This window comes from Scyliorhinus canicula, chromosome 2 (assembly GCF_902713615.1).
Source record: "Scyliorhinus canicula chromosome 2, sScyCan1.1, whole genome shotgun sequence".
Taxonomy (NCBI): domain Eukaryota; kingdom Metazoa; phylum Chordata; class Chondrichthyes; order Carcharhiniformes; family Scyliorhinidae; genus Scyliorhinus; species Scyliorhinus canicula.
The window spans coordinates 42505130-42530955 of NC_052147.1; the positions used below are offsets into that span (position 1 = coordinate 42505130).

At 40.9% G+C, this 25826-nt stretch overlaps 1 protein-coding gene across 3 annotated transcripts in view; it reads right to left on the reverse strand.

The window, feature by feature from the left end:
- dync1h1 (dynein, cytoplasmic 1, heavy chain 1) overlaps positions 1-25826 on the reverse strand; it is a 140420-nt gene that overhangs the window by 101327 nt on the left and 13267 nt on the right. For 2 of the 3 annotated variants that reach the window (XM_038776735.1, XM_038776726.1), the window contains exons 7-30: positions 25429-25656; positions 23935-25011; positions 23446-23625; positions 23185-23334; positions 21494-21640; positions 20442-20582; positions 20178-20354; positions 19847-19957; positions 19633-19752; positions 17502-17741; positions 16420-16575; positions 15745-15858; positions 14281-14391; positions 13982-14191; positions 12260-12406; positions 12034-12051; positions 11648-11814; positions 11386-11559; positions 6133-6298; positions 5812-6000; positions 5372-5563; positions 4675-4957; positions 3583-3683; positions 3097-3256 (exon numbers count right to left, since the gene is read on the reverse strand). In XM_038776735.1, the coding sequence (XP_038632663.1) occupies positions 3097-3256; positions 3583-3683; positions 4675-4957; positions 5372-5563; positions 5812-6000; positions 6133-6298; positions 11386-11559; positions 11648-11814; positions 12034-12051; positions 12260-12406; positions 13982-14191; positions 14281-14391; positions 15745-15858; positions 16420-16575; positions 17502-17741; positions 19633-19752; positions 19847-19957; positions 20178-20354; positions 20442-20582; positions 21494-21640; positions 23185-23334; positions 23446-23625; positions 23935-25011; positions 25429-25656 (4759 nt within the window). The remainder of the gene's footprint in view (positions 1-3096; positions 3257-3582; positions 3684-4674; positions 4958-5371; positions 5564-5811; positions 6001-6132; positions 6299-11385; positions 11560-11647; positions 11815-12033; positions 12052-12259; positions 12407-13981; positions 14192-14280; positions 14392-15744; positions 15859-16419; positions 16576-17501; positions 17742-19632; positions 19753-19846; positions 19958-20177; positions 20355-20441; positions 20583-21493; positions 21641-23184; positions 23335-23445; positions 23626-23934; positions 25012-25428; positions 25657-25826) is intronic. The other variant, XM_038776742.1, reaches the window with a different exon arrangement.

The following is a 25826-nucleotide window of genomic DNA, read 5'->3' on the forward strand; positions in this document are numbered from 1 at the left end:
CGCCTGACATCTAAGATGAAGGTGGGGCAAGTGATCACCTAGGTGGTTGATGATGCCACATTATCCATACTGACGAGCACTTGTCCATTAGGCAGACTCTCTCTTGCCTCAAACAAATTCGGTTTGAACATGAGCAGCAGGAAGATAAATTACATAGTCCAGGATGCTGCCATTATCAGGATTGACAATGTGATGCTGGAGGTAGTTGATAGTTTTGCATATCTAGACTCCACAAACAGCAGCAATCCGTCACTTAATGCTAAAATCAACACATGCAGCCTAAAAGTTGCAGTGATTGTGTCAAAGTTGAGTAAGGGGAGTGTGGAATGGCAATAATCTGACTGAGAACTCCAAACTGAGAGTAACAAAAGCCTCGGATCTCAACACATTCCTCTAGTCATGCGACTTAACCGAGACAACAAAAGATAGACAGGAGAAAAGGCTAAACAGTGTCCACCTTTACTGCTTAAATGTATCCTCTCTTGGTACGGCAAGGTTACTAACACAAGAGGTCCTGGAGTGTGCTAGTTCCATCAGCATAAACTAAGTCAAAGATATCTGCGCTGGCTCCAAAAGAAGTGAAAGTAAGCCGGTATGCCGTATTGGTAAGAAAGTGGCTAAGATGGAGAGGAAATGTATTGATGCAGGGAGGGAGAATGACAACTGGCAGCTCGAGAGGTCATCTTCCGCTTGTCTCCACCAGCTTTACTGACACCTGCCTCCCTTCCTGTAATCTGGTTTCTGGACGCCTGGCAATGCCTCTTTGGTTAATAGAATCTCTATAGCATTTGATAAGGTTCCTCATGGTAGGCTCATTCAGAAAGTTAGGGGGTATGGCATACAGGGAAATTTGCCTGTCTGGATACAGAATTGGCTGGCCGAAAGAAGATAGTGAGTGGGAGTGGATGGAAAGAATCCCGCCTGGAGGTCGGTGACCAGTTGTGTCCCATAGGGATCTGTTCTGGGACCTCTGCTCTTTGTGGTTTTTATAAATGACTTGGGTGAGGAAGTGGAAGGGTGGGTTAGTAAGTTTGCCAATGACATGAAGGTTGGTGGAGTTGTAGATAGTGTGGAGGACTGTTGCAGGTTACAACAGGACATTGACAGATGCAGAGCTGGGCTGAGAAGTGGCAGATGGAGTTCAACCTAGATAAATGTGAAGTGATTCATTTTGGAAGGTCAAATTTGATTGCTGAATACAGGATTAAAAGTAGGATTCTTGGAAGTGTGAACGAACAGAGAGATCTTGGGGTCCACGTACATAGATCCCTCAAAGTTGCCACCCAGGTTGATAGGGTTGTTAAGAAGGCGTATGGTGTGTTGGCTTTTATTAACAGGGGGATTGAGTTTAAGGGCCGTGAGGTTTTGCTGCAGCTTTATAAACCACACTTGGAATATTGTGTCCAGTTCTGGTCACCTCATTATAGGAAGGATGTGGATGCATTGGAGAGGGTGCAGAGATTTACCAGGATGCTGCTTGGACTGTCTTATGAAGAAAGATTGAGGGAGCTAGGCCTTTTCTCACTGGAGTGAAGAAGGAAGAGAGGTGACATGATAGAGGTGTACAAGGTGATGAGAGGTATGGATAGAGCGTATAGCTGGAGACTTTTCCCCAGGGCGGAAATGGCTGTCACGAGTGGACATAATTTTAAGGTGATTGGAGGAAGGTATAGGGGAGATGTCAGAGGTAGGTTCTTTACACAGAGTGGTGGGTGCGTGGAATGCACGGCCAGCAGAGATGGTGGAGTCAGAATCATTAGGGACATTTAAGCAACTCTTGGCGAGGCACATGGATAGCAGTAAATTGAAGGGGTTTAGGTTAGACACAATGAGAACCAGGAGAGCAGCTGTAGAGGTCAATGTGAGAGTTTCTGCAAGGTTGGTTCAAGCTTTGATTCCACTATCAAAGTTTTATTTTTGAGGGAACCATGATATTAACTGTCTAGAAGTGGGAATGGTGGTTTCTATACGATAGTACCTGTAAGAAATGCAAGTTACTTGCACCACGGCTGGCTCAGCCACATTCATCGGATGGATGGTAGCTGTATGCCAAAGACCTTCTGTATGGTGAACTGGCCATGAGGTCATGGCCTCTTGAGCATCCAACCCTCTGTTATAAGGGTATCTGCAAGCGCAATATAAAGATCGTGGACATTGACACCGACAAAGGCTCAGTAGGCTGAAGAGAGGTCAGTGAATTGTGCACCTTCTCGTGGGGCTTGAGCCACAAGCAATGCTCGACAGAACTGACCATCACATGACAAACCGTCTTACAATGTAGCTGCCAGCAGCTCCCATGTACACAATTTACACAAACTACCAGGCGTTTATTAAGAAAAAAGCCATCAATTACAAAATTACATTATCTATCGATACATTAGCCCTCCATTCAACCAAATATCCCCTCAACTTTAATCACTGTTCCTCGCCCAAAGTCCACAATGTACCATCCCCAACTCTAACCTGTCCAAATCTCTATAATATAGCTTTGTGCAGCTCATGGCAGTCTTGGATAAAATGGTAAAAAGGTATGAACTGTGACTGCAACACATCAGGTTGTTCCTTCAAGCGCCTACCACCATAGATTTTCTCCTTTACCCCACAACACCATAACAATGGACTCAAACATTTTTATCTCTTCTGCAATTATTGATAGCAGAGCCTGCATTTGCCCCAGTCTCATTCTTTAGAATTCCCTCCCCTTACTCAGCCGTACCTTGGTTGCCACTAAAATCATCTATTCAATCCAACTTTCAGTTATCTTACTCAACTCTATCACCAGGGCTTGGCACAAGTCTTGATTTTGTTTTATCCCCTCATTCTCTGTAAATCCTAGGATGCTTTTTATACATAAACTCAAGTAGCTGCTGTAGGTTTGCACTATTCGTGTTTTTTTAAAATAAAAGTCAATAGATGCAGATTCAATTGAAGATAATGTACTTCAATGCGGAATATTTCGGCTATGAGCAAAGCATGCCTGCTGCAAAATGTAAAAGTAACAGTAAAAGGTTATTGGACTGTAGAAAAGTTATAAACTACCAATATAGAGAAAGAATAGCAGATCAGCACAAATCAATACTGAACAATGTTACTCACTTCTATCACGGCTGGGATTAGAGTGCTCACGGAGTGCTTCCTGGATGCACTGTATTTGCTGGGATACAGCCGACAGCATACGTTCTTCAAGGCGATTGAATTCGTCAAAACAACCCCAGGCTCCCACTTGACAGAGACCCACAAAAATACGACCCATGGCCTAAATTAAGGAAAAGTTAATTAGGCAAGAAAACATCTTCTTGTTGGGGGTGGGGGGGGGGGGGGGGGGGGGGGGGGGGGGGGGGGCCTTATATAAAGTTTCAACAAATTTAAAGGCAAGCAAGATTAGTAATAAGGCACCAGGTTTTAACGGATTTTACCATTTCGCTCAGTAATTTGAGGGGTTACATTGATATAAACTTCCCCACCTCACATCCTTCTTTCATGAACTTTGTTTTAAACTACAAAAGTATTCTTGAAAATAGTTTTCTGAAAGTTTAATAAATTCCATTCGATAATTTGGCACCACAGTACTAAAATCAGCACCTGGAAATCAAAGGTCTCATCACAGTTAAAGACCAGAACAAAGCGTCCAAGCTGGTGTCCAAGTGCTTTGACAGATTCTGTTTTTCCAGTACCAGCGGGACCTAATGCAGAACAAAGATTGGAACAAAATAATTAAACGTGATACACATACCACAAAAGTAACTTTTGCAAGAAAATGAAATGTCACCACAAACAGATGCTGCTTTTCAAATAACTGGTTAAAAGCTAAATGCTTTGGAATGTGCTTTTTCTTATCATTTGAACCATCCATGCGAGAGCAATTCAGTTGGAACAAACCAAAATGTTGATGCTGCCAAGTGTTTTTCTTAGTCAATTCTACACCTTCCTTCTCTCCTGATATTGATCCTTGCTAAGATAGATTTTTATGAAAAAACAGAAGCAGCGAGCAGAAGTGGTCTTTCATGTGTCAGCCTATTTAACAGTGGAGAGCAATAAAATTAAACATGATTCAGGCTCCATCAGGCGAACATGGGTGCAGTTTGGCAGGATGGGTTATCAGACAGTTATGCGAAGTATTATTTTCTTCTCCCCACCCTGTCACTTCCCTCCACCACATTTAAGCAAACTCATGCTCCAGGAGGCAAACTAGGAATCTTCAGTCTGTTTCATGATAGGGACAGACGACTTAGGGGCAGGCCATTTGGCCCAACAAACATGCGCCGCCATTCAATAAAAACACTGCTATGGTCTCAAATCCACTTTCTTATCTGTGCCCCATAACCTCCAATGTCTATCAAAAATTTGTCTAACTCTGCTTTGAATAAACTCAAAAGACCCAGCGTCCACTATTGAGGAAGAGAATTCCACATACTAATGTACCTTAGAAAACAATTCCTCATCAAGGCTTAAAAGGAAGACCTAATTCTTAAGCTCTGTCCCCTAATTCTAATCTCTCCCATAAGTAGAAATATCCTCCTGGTATTTACCCTGCTAATTCCCTCAGTATTATGTTTCAAGATACGTGCATCATATCTTACATAATGACCTTTAGACAGCTTTTGGAAATCAATGGAAAGGTAATTTAATTTTCTTTAGTGTAGCGAAGCTGTTGACTACGTTTCCACCACCTACCAAATGGAGACCCGCCAAGACGAGCTTCCAGAGCTTGTGTCATAGTCAAATAACAACGGTCTGTGAGAGGTGTCTGTACGAGTTTATCTTGAACACCAAGGTACTCAAAGCCATAATTGAACTTTGCATTAGCCATTTGTATTGATAGCTGCTGTAACACATCAGTTTGCTTGGGATCAAAGTAGAATCGCATTTGACTGAGCCAGTCAAACGATTTAGGCTGATCTACTTTATTCTTGATCAGCATTCTGGTTACATCTCTCTGATGCACTAATTCAGTGATCTGTAACAAAAGATATGAAGTGATTAAAAGCTAAAAGTGCTAGAAAGCTAAAATTTTATCCAGTACATTTTGTGTAGTCAATTATATACACACATATCTCTCTAAATGCTTTTTAGGAGGAATTCATTCCAGAGAAAGTCTTTCATTAATCTCTCGACATATTAAAACCAAAGGTCTACTTCGAAAATCCATTCAACATATGCACATATCATCTTCTACAGGATATTTGAGTCAACTATTTGCAAATTAAACATTAAATATCCAAATGTTCATTTGATTTTGAAAAACCACACCAAATTGAGAAAAATATTAAGGACATATTGAGAATGTATGCTTCATGTACATCTCCAATTTAATAGAACTGTTCACATCACTACTAAATTTTCCCTACAGGGATACAGGATGTTCACTCACCAGGTGCTCAAGTTTCCTCCTGCGAAGTGCTGGTTGCTCCATCAATACAGAATCCGCTAACACAGTCAAAGTAGCTTCCACATTAACCAGGACTGGGGCAAGTGGGGACTGACCACCACTAGTACCATTATTTAGGGCGTTTTCCACATTTTCAGACCATGATATCTGAGCTGAAAGGACAACAAGCTGGGCCTACATTTAAAGATAAATTAAGCAAATTAGTTAGACGTTAGTGTAATCTTTTCAGCGGATTACAGCAAGGATAAAGCAAAGTCTTCAATGTTCTAGTTTTAGAAGTGTTTACCAAGATTTTCATGTTTGGACAGTGAAAGTGCATCATGAAGAAAATAAATTGAGCATCATACTATTGAAAAAGTTATTAGAAATTATATACTGCTACTTCACTACATATTAGCCATTCTTTACTTCTGCATACATACCTGGTATTTATCAATCCAGCAAATGTAGTCTGCAGAATCGATTGAAGTGCCTTGGCCAAAGATCCCAACTTCAGTGACTGACTCGGCCAACAATTTAGCCAAGGTGACCCTCATTTCTTTCTCCACCAAGGTTAACCACTCATTAATCTTTGGGTGCTCAGTGATTGAAACAGGAGTCTTGAAAAGCACCTGTCAGTCAGAAAAATGTTAATTTGAAAGATAATTAGATGCATTTTAAATTGATTAGTATTGCTTATACCATATTTAAACCAATGTACTCATGAACTTCAGTTGCTAAAGGAAAGAAATGCACAAACAAACCTCTTCTCCCTCACGCGATGCAATTCCCAAGACAACTGTAGCATCTTCGTTAAGAATGATACCAGAAACACCTGCAAACATCTTCTTAAAGTGCTTCTGCAACTTAGCCACATTCTTACTGTTGCCAATAATCTCCAACAAGTCCTCATCACCAACAAAATAGAACCTGAAAATCAGTACAAGTATATAGTGTTCATTAGTGAAGAGAATAAGGCCATAAGAAACAGTATACCATTCAGCATGAGAGTACTCTGCCATTCTGTAAGATCATGGTTGTATACCGTTCAACATCACTTTCCTGCAGTCTCCAAATCCCTTTATTCCTTTCCTGCCCAATCATCTATTAACTCAGTCTTAATATACTCAGTGACCGACAATTCTGAAGTTCACAACCCTGAGTGAAGAAATCTCTGATCTGAACTAAATGGCCAATCTCTGGCCTGAGACTATGACCCCTAGTCTAGACACCTGGCAAAGGAGAAAGGGTCTCAGCATGTCAGGTCATCAGAATTTGATGCCTTGGAGAGATTATCTGCCGTTCTTCTTAACTCTAAGATACTTCCTTAGAAAAAGAGAGGGGTGTGACTCTATACAGTATGCAGGGCATGGTCAAACCAAAGCCTTACACCAGGCAGGATTTCCTTAGTCTTATCACCCCACTCTCTTGTAATAAAGGTTAACATAACATTTGCCCTCCCAATGGCTTGCTGTACCTCCACCAGCTAGAAGGAGAAAAACAGAGGATCCATCACCATTTGCAAGCTCTCTTTCAGGTCCCTCACCATCCTGACTTTCAACTATATCGCCCATCTTCTACTGTCGCTAGGCAAAATCCTGAACTCTGACAGTTCTGTGTAGACTGCACTTATTCAAGGTGGTGTTTCACCACTGCTTTAAAGCAATTAGGGACGGGCAATAAATGCTAGTCTTGCCAGCCATACCCAAATCCCAAGGTGTGAAGAACACTCAAATTCTTAATACCAACGTTTACTGGTGTCTCACCTTTTAAAAACATGCTATTTTTTTCTCCAAGTGGATTATTTCACATTTCCCTACTGCATATTCCACCTGCCAGCTGTTTACCCAGTTAACCTGTCTACATCTCTTTCCAGGCTCTTTGCACCTTCCTTGCAGCTTATTTTCTGACCTGGCTTTGTATTGTCAGCAAACCTAGATATATTACATTTTATCCCCTCATGTAAACCACTAGAATGTAAATTTCTGAAACACAAACATGGAACCTTGCAGCGCTCCACACAAGTTACACACCAATCCAAATATAACTCTTTTCTCTGTCCTTTAACCAATCCTTAATCCATGTTAATATATTATCCAATCTTTTGTACCATCAGATGACATCTTTAAATCCAAATCTATTACCATCCGCTGGCTCTCCCTCATCTGCCCCGCTAGTTACATCAAAGTGGATTTGTCAAACCAAAAAGGACACAGATGATGTGCTATCATTTTGTAATATAACACTGTCACAATGAATTGGAAATAAATTGCACACGGCTGATTTACATAATCTAAATTTATATACTAGACAAAGTACAGCCTCAAACTTTCTGCATTTTTATAAACGAGACTGATCTCTAAATCAGTGTGATAAGGCAGAGGGGTAGCCATCTAGTTCAACATGCCCATGCTCACTCTATATAGCAATCTAGTCAGTTCTATTCCACCCTACTAGCCCTGAAATTTTACTTCCCACCCATCCAATGTCCTTTAGATCCACTTCCTACACATTACAAGCCTTGCTTTGTACCTCTTAAGTATACATCACCCACTTTGGCCCAATAGGGCCCAACTGTCCTCTTACTATTTACACGTTAGTAGAGGATTTCCGGGTTTCCTTTCATTTCAACTACCATTCTATTCTTATATCCTCTCTCTGTCAGTCAGATTTTCTTCATCTTCCCTTTCAACTTATTGCATTTGGCTGGCTTCTTGCACAAATAATTCACTCGGTATGTCTCAGTGTCTTTTGTTTAATCATATTCTCTATCTCCTTTATCATCCAAGGAACCCTGGTTTTGGTTCACTTATCAGTAATCCTCGTTGAAATTGTTTCTGAAACATCTCTTCCTCAAAGATCACCCATAGCTTTGTTAGTTTTTCCTGTCCATCTCATTTTACCAAGATTAATCTCTTTTCATCCCATTGAAGTAGTTCTTTCAGTTGTTCCTTGCTCCTCTCCATTACTAATCCAAACCTTGATATCATGCTGGTCTCCCACAGATATTTGGTCCACTTAGTCTACGGGCAGCATGGTAGCACAGTGGTTAGCACTGTTGCTTCACAGTACCAGGATCCTGGGTTCGATTCTCACTTGGGTCACTGCCTGTGCCATGTCTACGTGGGTTTCCTCCGCGCGCTCCGGTTTCCTCCCACAAGTCCCAAAAGACGTGCTGTTAGGTGAATTGGACATTCTGAATTCTTCCTTTGTGCACCCAAACAGGCGCTGGAGTGTGGCGACTAGGGGATTTTCACAGTAAATGCATTGCAGTGCGAATGGAAGCTTACTTGTGACAATAATAAAGTTTATTGTATTATTACATTCATCAGCACCAAATCCAACATTGCCTCCTTCCAAGTTGGACTAAGAACATATGGGTCAGGGAAGTGCTCCTGAACACAACAAAATATCTCCCACTCCTTTGCCTTTAGATCATCTCAATATTTGGGTCATTAAGGTTAATCACTATCAATACTTTATAGTTCTTGCAGTCTGATTTCTCAGAAGATTTGCTTTTCGGCCTCTCCGTAAGACAAAGGAGCAAAATCAGGCCATTTGGACCATCGTGTCTGCTCTGCCATTCGATCATGGCTGATATGGTCCAGGGCAGCATGATGGCGTAGTGGTTAGAATTGCTGCATCACAGCACCGAGGGCCCAGGTTCGATCCCTGCTTTGGATCACTGTCAGTGTGGTTTGCACATTCTCCCCGTATTTGCGTGGGTTTCACCCCCACAACCCAAAAATGTACAGGGTGGGTGAATTGGCCGCACTAAATTGCCCCTTAATTGGAAAAAGAATTAATTGGGTATTCTAAATTTATATTTTAGAAAATGGCTGATGTGGTCCTCATCCCCATTCTCCTGCCTTCTCCCCATAACCCTAAATTAATCAAGAAATCCCAATATTAATCAAGAACACCAGACTTGTGCTTGAAGTGCTGTTACCTGCAGGGCTACAGAGCAAGAGCTGGAAGGTGGAATTAAACAGAATAGTTATTTCTGAAAATATAAGAACTGGGAGCAGGAGTAGGCAATTTAGCCTTTCAAACCTGATCCATCGTTCAATGCGATCATGGCCGATCTCATCATGGCCTCAACTCAACAGTCCTGCATAACCCTTCAACCCATCACTAACTAAAAATCGGTCTAATTACCCCTTAAATTTATTCACTGTCCCAGCATCTACCGCACTCTGGGGTAGTGAATTCCAGATTCACAACCCTTTGGGAGAAGCCTCTCCTCATCTCGGTTTTAAATATGCTACCTGTTATCCTGAAACTATGACCTCTCATTCTAGTATGCCCCACAAGAAGCATCCGCTCCACATCTACTTTATCCATACCCTTTCTCATCTTATATACCTCAATTGATCTCCCCTCATTCTTCTAAACTCGAGTGTAGGCCTAAAGTGCTCAATCTCTCCACCTCTGGAATCAATCTAGTGAACCTCCCCTGAACTACCTCCAATGCCACTACATCTTTCCTCAAATAAGGGGACCAAACTGTGCACAATACTCCATGTCAAGTCTCACCAATGCCTTGAACAGTTGCAACAACACTTTCTTACCTATTCCTCTAGCTATAAATGCTGACATTCCATTTACTTTCTTTATTACCTGCTAGCTAGTTTTCTGAGGCTCATGCATGAGGATACTCAGATCCCTTTGCACCGGAGTGCCCCAAAGTCTCTTTCCCATTTAGATAATTTCCATGTTTCTGACCAAAATGGATGACCTTACTTATCCAAGTCAAAATCCATCTGCCACATTTTGCCCTACTCATCTAACCTATCTATATTGATTTGTAAGATAATTTCCCCATTGCAACTTACCGTCCCACCTATTTTTGTGTCATCCACAAATTTATCTATGGAACCTTTTATTCCTGTATCCAAGTCATTAATGTAGATTGTAAATAGTTGAGGCGCAAAGACTGAACACTGTGCACCCCACTAGTTACATCCTGACATCAAGAAAAAGACCCAACTCTGTCTGGTCTGTCAGCCAGTCTTCTATCCAGTGAATAAATTACCCCTGACCCATGTGATCTAAACTGTGTATTAACCATCTGTCTGGCACCTTATCGACTGCCTTACAGAAGCTCAGATATACTACATCTAGGATTCCCACTATCCACTTGACTTGTTACATCTTCCAAGAACTGTAGCTAATTTGTCAAACATGATTTACCCCCCATAAAACCATGCTCATTCAGATGGATTGCGTTTTGACTTTCCAAATGTCCTGATATTAATAATGGATTCTAACAATTTCCCAACAAGATGTTAAACTAACTGATCTGTAATTTCCCATTCTGCCTCCCTCCCTTTTTGAATAAGGGCGTTACATTAGCATTTTTCCAATCCACTGGAACCTTTCCTGTGTCCAGGGAATTTTGGAATATTGTAATGAATGGATCCACTACCAATTCCTTCTAGAGACTTGTCTGCCTTCAATCCCAATAGTTAGCTGAGTATTGTTTTCCTATTGATGTTCATTGTTCCAAATTCCACCCTATTAACTCCGAATTACGTCTTTCACTATGTGGAGGCCAACAATAGAGACCATTCCCCGTATGTCTCAACTCCAACCAAACTGGCTATATTTCTCCATCAAAGACATCCTCTTTCCAACACTACAATTCTCCCTTAATGAGTATTGCTACCCCAACCTTTTATCCTTCCCCATATTTTCTGAATACTTAATATTCAAGGATACAAAGTTCTTGTTCTTCAGCATTGTTACTCCAAATTTCCATTACTGCCACTACATCATATTCCCACACAACTACTTTTGCTTGTAGCCCATTAACCTCATTCATCCCACTTTGTTCATTTACATATATGCATTATAAAATTCTCTTTGTACTGCATGTAGTCCTTCTTAGTCTGTTCATTTCTAATATATGACTTCCTCCTCCAGGAAGTTAGCTTTCTCCCTTGTATAATTTCTTTCTCTGCTTTCCAGCACCCAATGGAGTCATTTTTTAATAATAAAAATAATCAATTCTCTACCGAGGGAAGGATGATCGTTCTCGCTCCAGATATTCTCCTAAAGCCTTCTGTATCTTGCCCAATAGATCTGCCAACCGTTCCAATGACCGCTGCACTCCTGGGATATTCAAAACATCCATGACGAGGGGAGACTTGGTCACTTTCTTCATTAGTGCTAGGAACTCTGTGCTGATGCTGTTTAATGACAATACAATCAGACCACACTTCAATTTAAGAACTTCTGAATAACTGTTTAAATTTAAATGTTAATGCACTCAAGTACCTCTGGAATCTTTGAGTTTCCACAGGTAGCAAATGCTTAATGTCAGCACTTCCTGTAAAGATGCCTTCAAGATAGACCCAGCGACGCTGGACATCAATCCATACATCAAAGAGTGCCATTATACGATTTAGCTTATCTTCCCAGCTCAAGGCATCCTCTTCAAAGACCTACAGAAATGCCACAATTAGCACAGAAAATTATACCGATTAAGCTTTTACCAAAACAGATAATCTGCTTAATCAGTTGAACAATTTCACTTGGGAAAACCATAATTTCTGAACTCTACAAATATTTTGACAGAGCAGAAATTCTTAAATGTCTTAAAAACAAAAAATAACTGAAATTTCACTGCATTAAAAATGACTACAAAGACACGCAGCAGATACCTTGTAATTTGGTAATGCCTAATGCAAGGTGAGCGAAAGCATGAAGGAATAGAAATTAAAATGCAAAATTATAAAAGTATGAACACAAAGCTGGAAATGTAACAATTGTAAAATATATGGTGGAAGGATGATTAACTACAATTCAGAAAGGATTTCATCTCAGTAGGAAAAAGGGCAAAGCATAAAGCAACAGAGGGTTAAAAAAAACACTCCCATAAATACTTACTTTGTAGTACGGGGACAATTTCATTGCAGACACACTGTTGATGTGCTCTTTCACCCTGTTGAATAGATCATCCCAGCCACGAATCAACCTACACTTGTTTTGATAATTCACTAAGTCCAACTCATAGGAGTTCCACATTTCTCGAATCTGTAACAAATTTTAGACTAAGATCAGTTAAGCAGAATTATAGAATTTAGCCCAATGATTAATTCAGGTTGCAGAACAGAATACGGTTAGGAGATAATTCTTCATCTGTCCTAAATGGCCTACCCCATATCCTCAGACTGTGCCGCCCGCACCCCCCCCCGATTCTGGAAACACCCATCATCGGGAGCATCTTTCCTGCATCTACACTGTCTAGTTCTGCTAGACTTTTTCTTGGAGACACCCCCTCATTCTTCTGAACTCCACCGAATACAATCCTAAGCGACTCAATCTCTCCTCATAAGTCAGTCCTGCCATCCCAGGAATCAGTCTGGTCAACCTTCGCTGCACTCCCTCTAGAGCAAGCTTCCCTAGATAAGGAGAACAAAGCTGCACACAATATTCCAGGTGTGGCCTTACCAAGGCCCTGTACATCCCTGCTTCTGTACTCTAATATTTCAGGTTTATTAATTAAATTTAAATTCCATCAGCTACCATGGTGGAACCCATGTCTCGAGCGCATGACCCCGGATCTCTGGGTTACCAGTCCAGTAACGTGACCACAAAACCACCATCTCCCTCAGTCCTATTCATAAATTCAAATACTGAGCTCGTTCATATAGAAGCATCTTTATTTTAAAAAACGGACACTCAGTGGCTAAGATGGTTGCCACAGATCAGCTGGATTTTGCAACTTCAACACAGGCTACCTGAAGTTTTCAGAGAGTCCCTCATTTAAGCATGCTTGGTGATTTCCCCCTCTGGACTGAACAAATCAACATGAATACCATCTGCAGGATTTATATTTGCCTCAGTGTTGGAACCTTAATTATGAGAGCTGGGCAGAATCCAATTCAATGCAAGTGTGAAGAGCTCATCTGTTAACCCCATTGTGTAGCATTGGCTGTCAGCTTTAAGCCCATCAAGGTGGACAGTTGGTCATGCGACCAAAATTAGCTTGAGACCAGTTTAATCATCTGAACACCCAGAAAGACCTGGGCAAAGAACACTGCAAGCCACAGCAGTGTAGATAGGCAGTGTCATTCATTTTTTACCTTTAACAACAGGAGGCTGCAAAATCTAAAATGTCTCATAGCCCAATTCCTAAATCCAAGTCCACCTGTTAAGAAATTGGGCCACCGGTACAAAAATCACAAATGTGTAACTTCATGACATGCTGAACATTCATTTCTTCGAGGGAACCCTGCAATTATCCAGATATTCAATATCAACTATTTGAACTCATCAAAACTACAATTCAAGGGTGGAAAAGTCCTTTCTTTACTGGGCCCTCAATGACCGCTCTCCTATAATGAGCCGGACCATGAAATTATTCTTTTAGTTACAATGTGAAGTACAGTATTCTCTTTAGCTGCATCTTTGTATGTGTCGGCATAAGTGATGTAGAATTTAGGGGGGAATTCATAAATGATTTTATTTAAACCCATGAATGCTTGCCGCTGTTATTTAAACTGACCACACACATCTACCTTTCCAAAGAAAGCATACTGATTATGGGAAGTAAGAGAAAGGGTACAAGAGTTTTAAAGTTCTCGCCCAATCCTGTCTGGAACAAACCTGTTTCAAGAATTCTTCCAAAGCCATTTCTCCCTGGGCCACAAGTAGCACATCCTTAACAACAGCTTCATTTTTTTGCAAGTCAACATCCCATATCTGACCCAGGGTTAATTCAGACACCACCCAGTTAACATGGAGTCGTTTCATCAGCTGCTTCCAGTGACGGTCCTTCAAAGCCTCAGACTTTAGCTCAATCACCAACATGTTAATCTACAAGAAAAAGTTTTAAATTAACATTTATCATTTGGTCATACAAATGAACAAAATGTTTCCCATTATATAAAATTTCTAGGACATACCTTCATGTAACCCTTCAGAAGTCTCTGTACAAACTCGTATGAAGCGTACTGGCGCAGGCGAGCTGGGAAATTTTTTAGTTGGTTAAGTAATCCATCCAAGTTTTGACGAAGCTGTTTTTTGTGAAGCAAAATAAGTTTACGGTGAGGTGGCAATTATCTATAAAACACATTATTAGTAATATCTAGTCTAGGGATTTTAACCACCAACAGAAGAGTTTCACAGAAACAGAAGATAACATTCGGAGCTCAATCTGTATTTTAACATTATGTTGGTACAAAGAGAAATTATCTAGAATGCCTTAGAGGGAATATGCGGAACACCTGGTACCAAGTCAGGGTGAAAGAGGAACAATTTCCAAATCAGCACCTGTAAATAACAAGGATATTGAATTCCCAATGCGATTGATAACTTACTTTCCATGCATCTAGTGATAATCAGAAATATGCTATTTTATATCAAAGACAGTGATCAGACCACAGGATAGAAGGATTACTGATTTCTGGTGTCTGACCTATCCAATCTTTTTATTAAATGCCATTTTTGGGATTTTTTACTAGTTTTACAAGGAGAGTTCTGCAATTATACATCATTCTGTGGAAAGAAGGTTTATTTTTAACATCTGTCTGGCTTTTATCCATTTTTTAAGTGAAAGCCAAACCAACATATCTATTGTTAGAGGCTTAACTGCTAATTATAGATATTCATGAAGTGTGCTAAGTGCCTGTACTAGGAATTAATCTGGGCTTTACTGATACTGCTGCAGATGGTAAAAGTGGGTGCGGGCCCTGTGGCCTGGCATAACTAAACTACAACTCACCAGTAGGTTCCTGTGGTCAACCAGTGAACCGAGAAAGAGCATCAGACAGGCAGCAATTAGAGTAAGAATGGGTTTCTAAAGTCCAAGACTGTATCTTCAGGTCAAAGCACTTTGAATTTGGTGGCATTTTTGTCTGTTTATCTGTCATATGGTACTTTCTTACTGTTGCTGGGAACCCTGTACACTACTCCAACAGCCTTTAGGTGCAGTGCTACAGTACCAACGAGTCTAAATCTCTCTTTATAGGAACAATGGTAATTTCTTCCATGGGTAAATATTATTTCTTCCCCTTCTCTCTCTTCACAATATTTGTAAGAAGGGTTTGTATTTGGATCCAAAACTCTGTCAGAGATGAGAGGCTGAGCAATCTATAGCAAGTTTGCATTTTCCATACACACCTGTATGTTTAGAAAATCTCTACAAAACAAGTGCACGCATATCTAACTCCTCCTCTTTCTTCCCCTCCAGCTCCGCTCATGTCCCTGTCTCTTACTGAATGCCAAGCAGAATATTCACGTTTTCCCAATCAAGCAACAAAAGACAGGTGATGAAAACCGGAAGCTGTCTGCACAAATAACTTCTCAAATTTAGGCAGTCGGAAAAAAAAATTAACCTCAAACAAACATTAGCAAATGTATTTTCATACTTTGCGTGGCTGAACTGAAACCCATGGTTGTTCTTTCAATTGGTCAATTTGCTCCCAGACCTTGGATAGCTCAGACCAGACTCCTTTGAGGTCCTGCAGTTCTTCCAATGCAATCTGATGAAAAGGGACATAAATGAGAGCTGTAGTTAAGAGGAATCATCAGCAAAGAATGATATTCAGGATACATACCACAAGTGTACAGAAGCAGAAGTGGGCAATAATATTTTCTATCGACAGACTAGCTTGCTTAGCACATTTCCAGAATGTACACGTACGTTCTATTTGACTTTACACAAAATAGAGCAGATATTCCAGTAAGGTAATAGCTTATGTTTAAGTGGCCACTGGCAGATTCCGGAGACTAAAACAGAAGGGCGCTGTTTAACCAAGCCTTCAAGGTTAGTCCTTTAAATTAGTCAATGTTGACACAGGTGACTCTCTGCCCATCTCATTCATATCAGGTACATTTTGAGAATGACATCCAAACCTAGGAAATTGAAACACTAATTAGAGCTAAGCTCTTTCTAGTTCAGATTCCCTTCCCTCCACCTCATCCAGATCTAGACAGCAGCGAGTTCCAGTAGGATAAAATCATTAACATTTTCAGCTACTAACTGCTAGAAATAGTTGCACAGCAGCATCAAACCTAGTCTTCAACGTTGTTAGAATACATACCTGTACTCGTTCTTCACTTCCACTGAGCAATCCTGTATCTGTCAGCTCCAAAGCCTCTTTGGCTTTTGCACATTTTTCACGATCATCTTTTAGACGACCAAATTTTCCTTCATAGATAGTGAGAGCTTGCAGAGCGTCCTCAGGTCGAAGGTTCCCCTAAAAAAAAAGTTTCACTTTTATAATATACATATTTAAAGTACCTCCCACTTTGTAACAGCACCAAGTACTTCACATGAAAAATTACATTTTAAACAGACTTGTGCAATGACACTATTTTCTCGAGCTCAAAGCATTTTAGATACAAATAATTTTGTTTACTGACCAATTAAACTTGCATCAATTCATGATTTTATAAACTACAATGGACAAAATCTTTACTCCAGTTAAAGTTTATGGGAATCAGGGCCGGGATTCTCCCCTACCCGGCGGGGCGGGGGGTCCCGGCGTGTTGGGAGTGGCGTGAACCACTCCGGCATTGGGCCGCCCCAAAGGTGCGGAGCACCTTTAGGGGCCAAGCCCTCACATTGAGGGGCTAGGCCCACTCCACCAGCTGCCGTGAACGGCCTTTGGCGCCACGCCAGCCGGGGCTGAAAGGACTTCGCCGGCCGGCGTAAGTCTGCGCATGCGCCGGAGCGTCAGCGGCTGCTGACGTCATACCGGCGCATGCGCAGGGGTCTCTTCCGCCTCCACCATGGTGAAAACCATGGCGAAGGGGGAAGAAAAAGAATGCCCCCCACGGCACAGGCCTGCCCGCCGATCGGTGCCCCCCCCCCCCCCCCCCCCCCCCCCCCCCCCCCCCCCCCCCCCCCCACAGGACCCCGGCGCCCGCCCGCCAATCCCATCGGTCAGGTAGGTGGTTTAATCCACGCCGGCGGGAGAGGCCTGTCAGCGGCGGGACTTCGGTCCATTGCGGGCCGGAGAATCAACGCGGGGAGCCCGCCGACCGGAGCCCAGGTACCCAAAAGAACAGTGCGAGAGCCAGAAATAAACTGTAATAGACATTTAGTGCAAACGTTAAACATGTAACATATGGTAGGAAACAACAAGTTTCTGAAAGGTTTGAAATAAGAACAATTACTTACGGCCACAGGTTTTGTTTTCTCCCATTCACCCAGGAGATCAGTAGTACGGCTTTCCACAGCACGATCCTCCTGGACAATCTTCATTTGTAGGTTAGCCACCTGTTGCTGGATAGCACTGTCCTTTCTGCGCATGATGTCATTGAAAGCACCCCACTCTCCCTCAATGTTATCGATGTAAAGCCAAGACGGAGGAAATTGGAATCGCTGTTTTTCCAATAAACGCTGGCCATTGCGATAAAGCTACAGGTGGAGGAATGGTCAATGAACTTTGAACAAACTTATTTTAAAGTTACATTGAATAGTCTCTGAAGTGAAATCTGGAAAGGTTAGTAGTGAGGAGGAAAACCAAATTGGGGTTTTTCCTTCTAATTGCTACCTTATTAAAACAAGGTTAGGGTTCAAAAGTAAAATGACACGGCTGAATGTCTCAAATGCTCTAATTTAAAGGTTCTTCTTCTAGATTCAACCAACTAGAGGAAATAGTTATTCTGCATCTATCCCATAGGGGCTGGTTTAGCACAGCGGGCTAAACAGCTGGCTTGTAAAGCAGAACAAGGCCAGCAACACGGGTTCAATTCCCCTATCAGCCTCCCTGAACAGGCGGCGGAATGTGGCGACCAGGGGCTTTTCACAGTAACTTTGTTTGAAGCCCACTTGTGACAATAAGCGATTTTTATTTTCATTTTATTGTTTCCATTAATTAAAAACACGCCGCGACTGAATGTTGTCGAATATGCACCGTTTCTTCTGTTCCCCCCCCCCCCCCACTTCCAAACCCTGTTGTCAAATATGCACCGTTCCCCCCCTTCCAAGGCCAATCTATCTTTCCTGAGGTTTAATGCCCAGAACTGAACACACCACTCCAGACAGGCTCTGACCAAGACCCTGTATAAAGAAACAACACTTCCTCATTATTTCCAGATCCTTAAAGATGAACGGTAATTTTTTTTAAAATAAAAAGACCCGGTGAATTTTAAAATGCTTCATTATCTCTGCTGCTCTCAATTTATCAGCTAATCCTCCTTGTTAACGAGATTTGCTCCCCCATCACGCTCACACCCTTTAACATCAACCTTCAATGTAATCTGCCTGCTCCCACTTAAAGTCCCAGCTCTATGTTCAATCGATACCACTTGCCACAATTTTCATTATGTAATGCCTTTGACGTGGGTAAAATTCTGCAAGGCTCTTCACAGGCAAATTAGAAAAATTGGATCCCGAGTCACTTAAGGAGACATTAAGGCAAATGAGCAAACTTGGACAAAGAGATCGGTCTTAAGGAGCTTCATGGAGAGAAAGAGAGAGACAGACAGGCAGACAAGGATTGTCACAGTTTAGGACTTTAGTAATTGATGGCACAATTTATGGCAGAACAGTTAAAATCAAGGAGGTGCACAAGAGGCTGGAAATGGAATGACACAGAGATCAAAGGTTTGGAGGAAGTTAGAGAGATTGGAGGGAACACAAGAATGCAATTTTTAGACTTGAGATTTACCTGGACTGTGAGCCAATGTTGGCCAGTGAGCATATAGGGTCATTGAGCATATGAATGATGAGTTAATGGGACTTGGTTTAAGTTGGGGAACAGGCAACGTTTTGGTCCAGTTCAATTTTATGAAGGGTGCAGGACAGGAGGCTGGTTATGAGAGCAGTGGAGGCAGGATGAGGGTTTCAGCTGCAGATGAGACGGCATAAGAAAAGAATCAAGTGATGATGTTAGGAGGTAAAAGTAGACTTGGTGATGGAGCGGATATATTTGCAGAAGCCCATCTCGGCAGCAAATGCAATAGTACAGTTGCAAACAGTCTAGTTTAGTCTCAAGATGGTTGCAAGATGGGGATGGAATTGGTGGCAATGGAATGTGAAGGGTACCTAAAACACCCCAGCAACTGTCCTGTTTGCCTCAATCCAAATTCACAATGCTCTCCGAAACCACCATTTTCTAGCACTATATTGTGAATCGGCCACATCAATTGCCCAAATGAAAGAAAACAATGCTGGAAGGAAATAAATTAATCAAAAAGAAAGGGGACAAAATATAACTAGCAAAGAGACATGCATTTAAATCTATAGGGCATCATTTGCAATGACGAAAAATGTTTGAGGAAAAGAATGCCAACTCAACACTTACATCTACTTGTTTCTCAAACTGCTTGATCTTGCGTTTCAATGACTGCACGTATGTTATGAAGGTCACCGCATCTGAAGTACTTGCTGTATCCACTGAGTGTTGCTCCAACTCTTGACGAGACTGGATTTAAAAATAAAACAACATTTAGAGACAAGAGATCACAGAATCCAGTCATATAACTGCTGTGCACATTATTCCAAAGCCTACACTTTACCTTGGAAATCTGCGAATGGAATTCCTGCATATTCTGACCAAGCATCTGCCCAAATTTGCTGAGAACCTCCTTGTGCCAAGAATCATACTTTAGATTCACCTTTGATTGTACCTTGAAGAAAACAAACAAGTTGACAATACAGTTCTAGATATACTAGAAGTCAAAGGTCTTAAGTACTGACGCAGCACGGAAACAGGCAGTAGTTTCATAAAAGCATTTCAGGTCTGATTACTTACACCCTACTGAGAAGTCAGTCCAATAAACAGGCAAATTAAAGCTATGTTTAAACCTAAAAAGAGAATAATTTCCAAACCATTCAGTGCTCTTTTACCTTTCCATAATCAATGACAACAGGCCCAAATTCTTTTCTAGTTTCCGCGTTGTCAAAAGTGCCTCTAGCTTTTCTGATTTGGACAAGCAGGGCTTGCCATTTGTTAAGATCATCTTCTAAACGGTTATAGATATTTTCAGGTTGCATATCCCACAAACACTGGTACTGAAGCCAAACCTGCAAGAAAAATATAGCATGCATAGAAAGATTTGTTGAACAGAACAAGACTCAAAGCTCAATAAAAGCAATCCTCAAAATGCTTACCTTGACATATTTTTCAACTTCTCTGACAATTCCCATAACAGCTTCATGAGCTTCTTCCAAAGCAGTTGGCCCATCTGGCATTCTTGTTAGTGCATTTCGGTAAAATTTCTCCTCTTCAGACAGTTCATACTGAAAACCAACCTAAAAGGGGCATGGGAAGAAAATCAAAATACTCTAGATCAAAGTAGCTCGTAGAATTTAAAGTCATAGTTGTTAATAGCTACAACTGTTTCCAATAAGTTAAATGGAGCCAAAATTAAACGTTTTCCATATTCCAAATCCAGTAATAGTGAACAGGAAAACTTTATAACATTGTAATTCCTCCAATTGTAATATAACCGTCTAATTTTCTTGCTTCTTTTACAAGAGGTCATTAACTGGTATTTTCAAATTTTATCTAAATGCTGTACACGATTTTGTTCAGCTCAATTTCTTCAATCATTTTCATAGAATTTACAGTGCAGAAGGAGGCCAATTGGCCCATCGAGTCTGCACCGGCCCTTGGAAAGAGGACTTAAGCCCACGCCTCCACCCTATTCCCAACTAACCTTTTTTGTACATTAAGGGCAATTTATCATGGCTAATCCACCTAACCTGGACATCTTTGGACTGTGGGAGGAAACCAGAGTACCCGGTGGAAACCCATGCAGACACAGGGAGAACGTGCAGACTCCGCACAGACAGTGACCCAAGCAGAGAATCAAACCCGAGACCCTGGAGCTGTGAAGCAACTGTGCTAGTCACTGTGCTACCATGCTGCCCACTTACTTCAAGATTCCCCATGCAGAAACGAACACAGCTTTAGTCATGACCTTAAAAAAAAAATCTAAATCTAAAGTTGTATATGAAATAAACATTGTATGAAAAACCATTCCACTGAAACTAATAAACACTTTCCTGATCAAGTTGAGCAGCAGCATAAATTATGCCAACCATGGTCTCACGTTATCCAATTAATTTCGTAGATTTTACAGTGCGGAATATTGTATGATCACTTACTTACATAAACCACAAAATAGTAAGAAACTATTGCCGTTGCTGTTTTTGCTCACCTGATATCGTTGACTCTGTATTCTAGGAAGTGTTAGGATTATCATCTTCCAGCTAAACAGCTCTTGGTATAACTTGTATCTGCAGTCTTCAATTGGTGGGTGTAAGTAAATAACCTGATTTGTGATGTGAAGCTCATGTATGATATTCTATAAGTGAAGGGGAGAGAAAGGAGTTTTCAAATAGTCTTGGAGAAAATTTATATTTTTATACAATCTATCCAATTCCATAGAAACAGGTTGGACAGCAGAGAAGAAGAAATGTCAGGAAACCCATTTAGTATACCAAAAAAGGAAAGAGGCCTGAAGAGTTATAAAAGTTTCACATAACTTGCTTGTTTGCACTCTCTCTCTCTACTTTTAAAGCTAAAGACCCCATATGCCTTTTTAAACAGTCTTCTTGAGTGGTCCTGCTGCTTGTTCATGCCCAGGTCTCTGCATTCCAGCAACCCCTTTGAAACTAACATTTTGTTGATGCTACCTTCCTTCGGTCTTCCTACCAAAGTAAACCAGTTCACACTTCTCTGTATTAAACCTCACTTACCATCTGCCTGCCATTTCAGCAGTCTGTCCACATTGTCCTTAATTGCCTCTGCACTGTTACACATTTCCAAGTTTGTTATCTGCAAATGTCACAATTATGCCCGAGGTTATTAGTATATATCAATAAGAGCTCTGGGTCCCAGCGGCAACCATGGGGATACCATTACATGCTTTTCTCCAGTCAGAGATAACAGCTCACCATTACTCTTTGCTTTCTGTCCCTTAGCCTATTTCAAACCCACACTTTCCATTTGATCTCTTAGATTTCAATTTTGCTCACAATTCAATGTGGTACTTGATCAAACACCTTTTGAAAGCTCAGTCAAACTGCACAACCCTCAACTAACCCCTCAATTACTTAAAGAAGTTAAAGATAATCAACCACAAGTGGCCTTTAAAAATCCATATTGGTGTGGCAATTAATATTTTCCCAGATTAATGTCACCAAAGGTTGCCCTACTACTTATGTCAGACTTGCTGGCCTACAACTGCTGAGTTTATCCTTTTCCCTTTTTGTGCACAGCAACATACCATCCGAAATCCTGACACCAACCCCATATTTGAGGATGGTAAGTTTGTGGCCAGTTTCCACAATTTTCTTACTTCCCTCAACAACCTAGGATGCATCCCATTCAAACTACTGTACTTGAGTTTTATATTTTTAAGCTGTCAATCACTCTTGCACCCCCACTATTTTACCCTATCCAATTTCTCCAAATCCACCTACCTTTACTCAGAATGTGGCAGAATCATCACCTTCAGTAAAAGATGCAAAGTACTCATTTAGTACCTCAGTCAAGGCCACTACTTCCATAACATCTTCTGCAATCAGTCCATCCTTTCTACGATTATCCTATTACTATTTGTATGTGTAAACATATCTTTTGGGTTCTATTTATGTCACTTGCTCATCTATTTGCACTTCACCCCGCTTATTGAGGTTGTGATAGGAGTAGAGATTGCCAGAATACTTCCATTTCCTATAATGTCCAATCCTGATCTGACTACTATTTTTAAAAAATAAACTTTGAAACTAATGCTACTGGTAATTTAGTCCAAATTGCCAGCAGGAAGGTGACAGAAGTGAAAGTATTTTTATTCTCATTTAAACCAGCGCAAATGCATGCCTTGACAAAAGTAGAAAATCTTACTCTGATCTTCGGATCGCCTCCTGGTTTATGGCTGGTTTGTGGAGTATCTGTATCCATATCAACATCAGCCTTGTCATCAGCCTGTCCAAACAAAACCTGGGTCCATGCTTTCAACCCAGCCTGTAAACGGACTCCCAAGATCCTTTCAATCTACAAGAACAGTTCAGTTAGTGAATTCTTCAATCTAAATAATCTATTTCTCCCTTTACAAAAGGTTTCTGTATATCTTCTAATACCATTTCTGATTATGGCGCATCTTACCTCAATATCCAGCTTATTGACCCAGATTGGCAAATTGGAATATGAATGGAGGTTCAAATCGTCAACTGCTTTCTGAACACGGTTTAGGATTTCAGAAAATATTTTCTGGTCATATATGCAGGTTTCCAATGAACGAACTTCAAGGTCTATTTTTTCTTCAATAATTAGAAGATCATCCACCTGAAAGATTTAAGCAGTTAACAACCTATGTTACTTCATTGATTTAATGTAATTGCTTTTCTGAAGTAGCTTTCTCACGTTTTAGATAATATTATATATCCATTGATTCCAAGTTTTGAACAGACCTCATCAGGTCCTCAAGTTACAAATTCCACACAGATATTTGCAGAAATAAACATTTAAAATAGGAAATATTTTTTTCAAAAACGATTAACTGTACTCAACAATACTTAGAACTATCCTTCCTTGTTCACAAACAACTCAATTCCAGTCATGTACAAAGCGCAACCAAAATTTAAAAATACAAACCTTTTCTTGGAAGCTGAAAACGCTCTCTGCCAAACGTTGTACATAAGGGTCTAATTTGTAGGATTCCCAGACCAAGGCAATTCCTTCAGCTATCAATCCCTGAACTTCTCTCTTCAGGCCAGCGACTAACAGAGAAATTGAAATTCGCTCCTCTACCTTCTCACATGTTCTTTCATAGGTGCGAACACTTTCAATCAGTGAGATAGCAAATGGATAGAGTTGATTGGCTTGGTGAGCTTTATTGACAATTGCAAGTGGAACACGGAACCCAAGCCATTTAAGATTGCGAACTTCTTTGGAAAGTGTAATAATCTCAGGCAGAAAATTCACTTTCAACTTCAGAACATTTCCGCTCCGACCACGAGCACGTGTGCTTTCTATAGTGAAGATACGACCAGACACTCCAAGGTTACGCTGTTGGACCTTTCTTGCCCAGTCATCAAAAATCTCTTGTGTGTTAAGCTTCATACGAAAACTGTCACCATCTTGTTTGAGTTTCTGTCCTTCTACATGATTCTCCCAACCCTTACCGAGAACATCTTCTACACGTTTCATGTAGGCTGTGAGCTGTCGGTCAATCTGTTTTGCCCAAATTATAGACCCAGAAACAGGAGGCAAGTCACGGACATGGCTCATTTTGCAAGCCTGGCTTTGTGGATACTGTACTTTGAACTTATCATGCAAGGCTTCAATATCATCCTTCACACGTTGGATTAGCTGTGTTTGGTATTCGCGAATAGCACCTCGAATGTGAGGACGAACAAAAAGTGCATTAAATCTGGAAAATATTCTAAACATTTCATTGGCATTTTTTGCAGTGCCAAGCTGATCTCTAAGACGGGCTGTAATACGTGTTTCAACTCTATCAATTCGCTCATCGTAACGCTTCAGTGCTGCTTCCCAAGCTTCAGTTCCTTCTTTGGAAACATCCAATCCATCAACCTCCTTGACGTTTTCATAAGCAAGGTTCACTTCTTCAATGGCATTGGCATCAGCTGCATCAAAGAGAACTTCTGCTACTTTCATGTCCTGGGGTTCAGGGCCTTCCCCCTGAGATTGCTGGGCAACTGCAGTCACCTATAAAATTTGAAAAAGAAACATAAACAACTCCTAAAGTGAGGTAAAGTAATGTTAAAAGCAATTTTTTTGTTGTCTCAAATATCAAGAAGTTGAAGACCTGCGTTACATATATAGGATAAATGTGCTTCAAAAACCGACTAAAGCAAAACATTTCCTTTGGTGCTTTAAAATTATGCATGACAGTACTAATATCATTAACTCCCAATACAGGTAGGAAACCCAAGATAAACTTCTTCGGATTTGCATGTTAAACTGGAGTACCATTTTCTCTGGCCGTGACCTGAAGTTACTTATAATTATTAAAATGTGAATTACACTTTATGCTCACTGCATTGAGAAGTTATTCTAGTTAATACACTGTATAATACAACTATGAGCTTCATCTGGATAAACCTCCTGTACATCGAAAATTACCTGGGGTCGAAGAACTCGCACAATAACAGCTCTCAGTTGTTCATGCTGTCGCCTAAATTTTCTCATTTGGTCAAGACGAGCCTGTAGCCTACGATGAGCAGGATTGATACGCCATACCATCTTTAGATTTTCTTCCCGCTTTCGTTTAACAATATCTCTGAGCAAAACTTGAAGCTTCTCGTACTCATCATCCCATGTCTGGAACACTTCAAAACATGCCACCATCACCTGAAAAATAATAATAATCACTTATTGTCACAAGTCAGCTTCAATGAAGTTACTGTGAAAAGCCCCTAGTCACCACATTCTGGCGTCTGTTCGGGGAGGCCGGTACAGGAATTGAACCCGCGCTGTTGGACTTGTTCTGTATTAAAAGCCAGCTGTTTAGCCCACTGTGC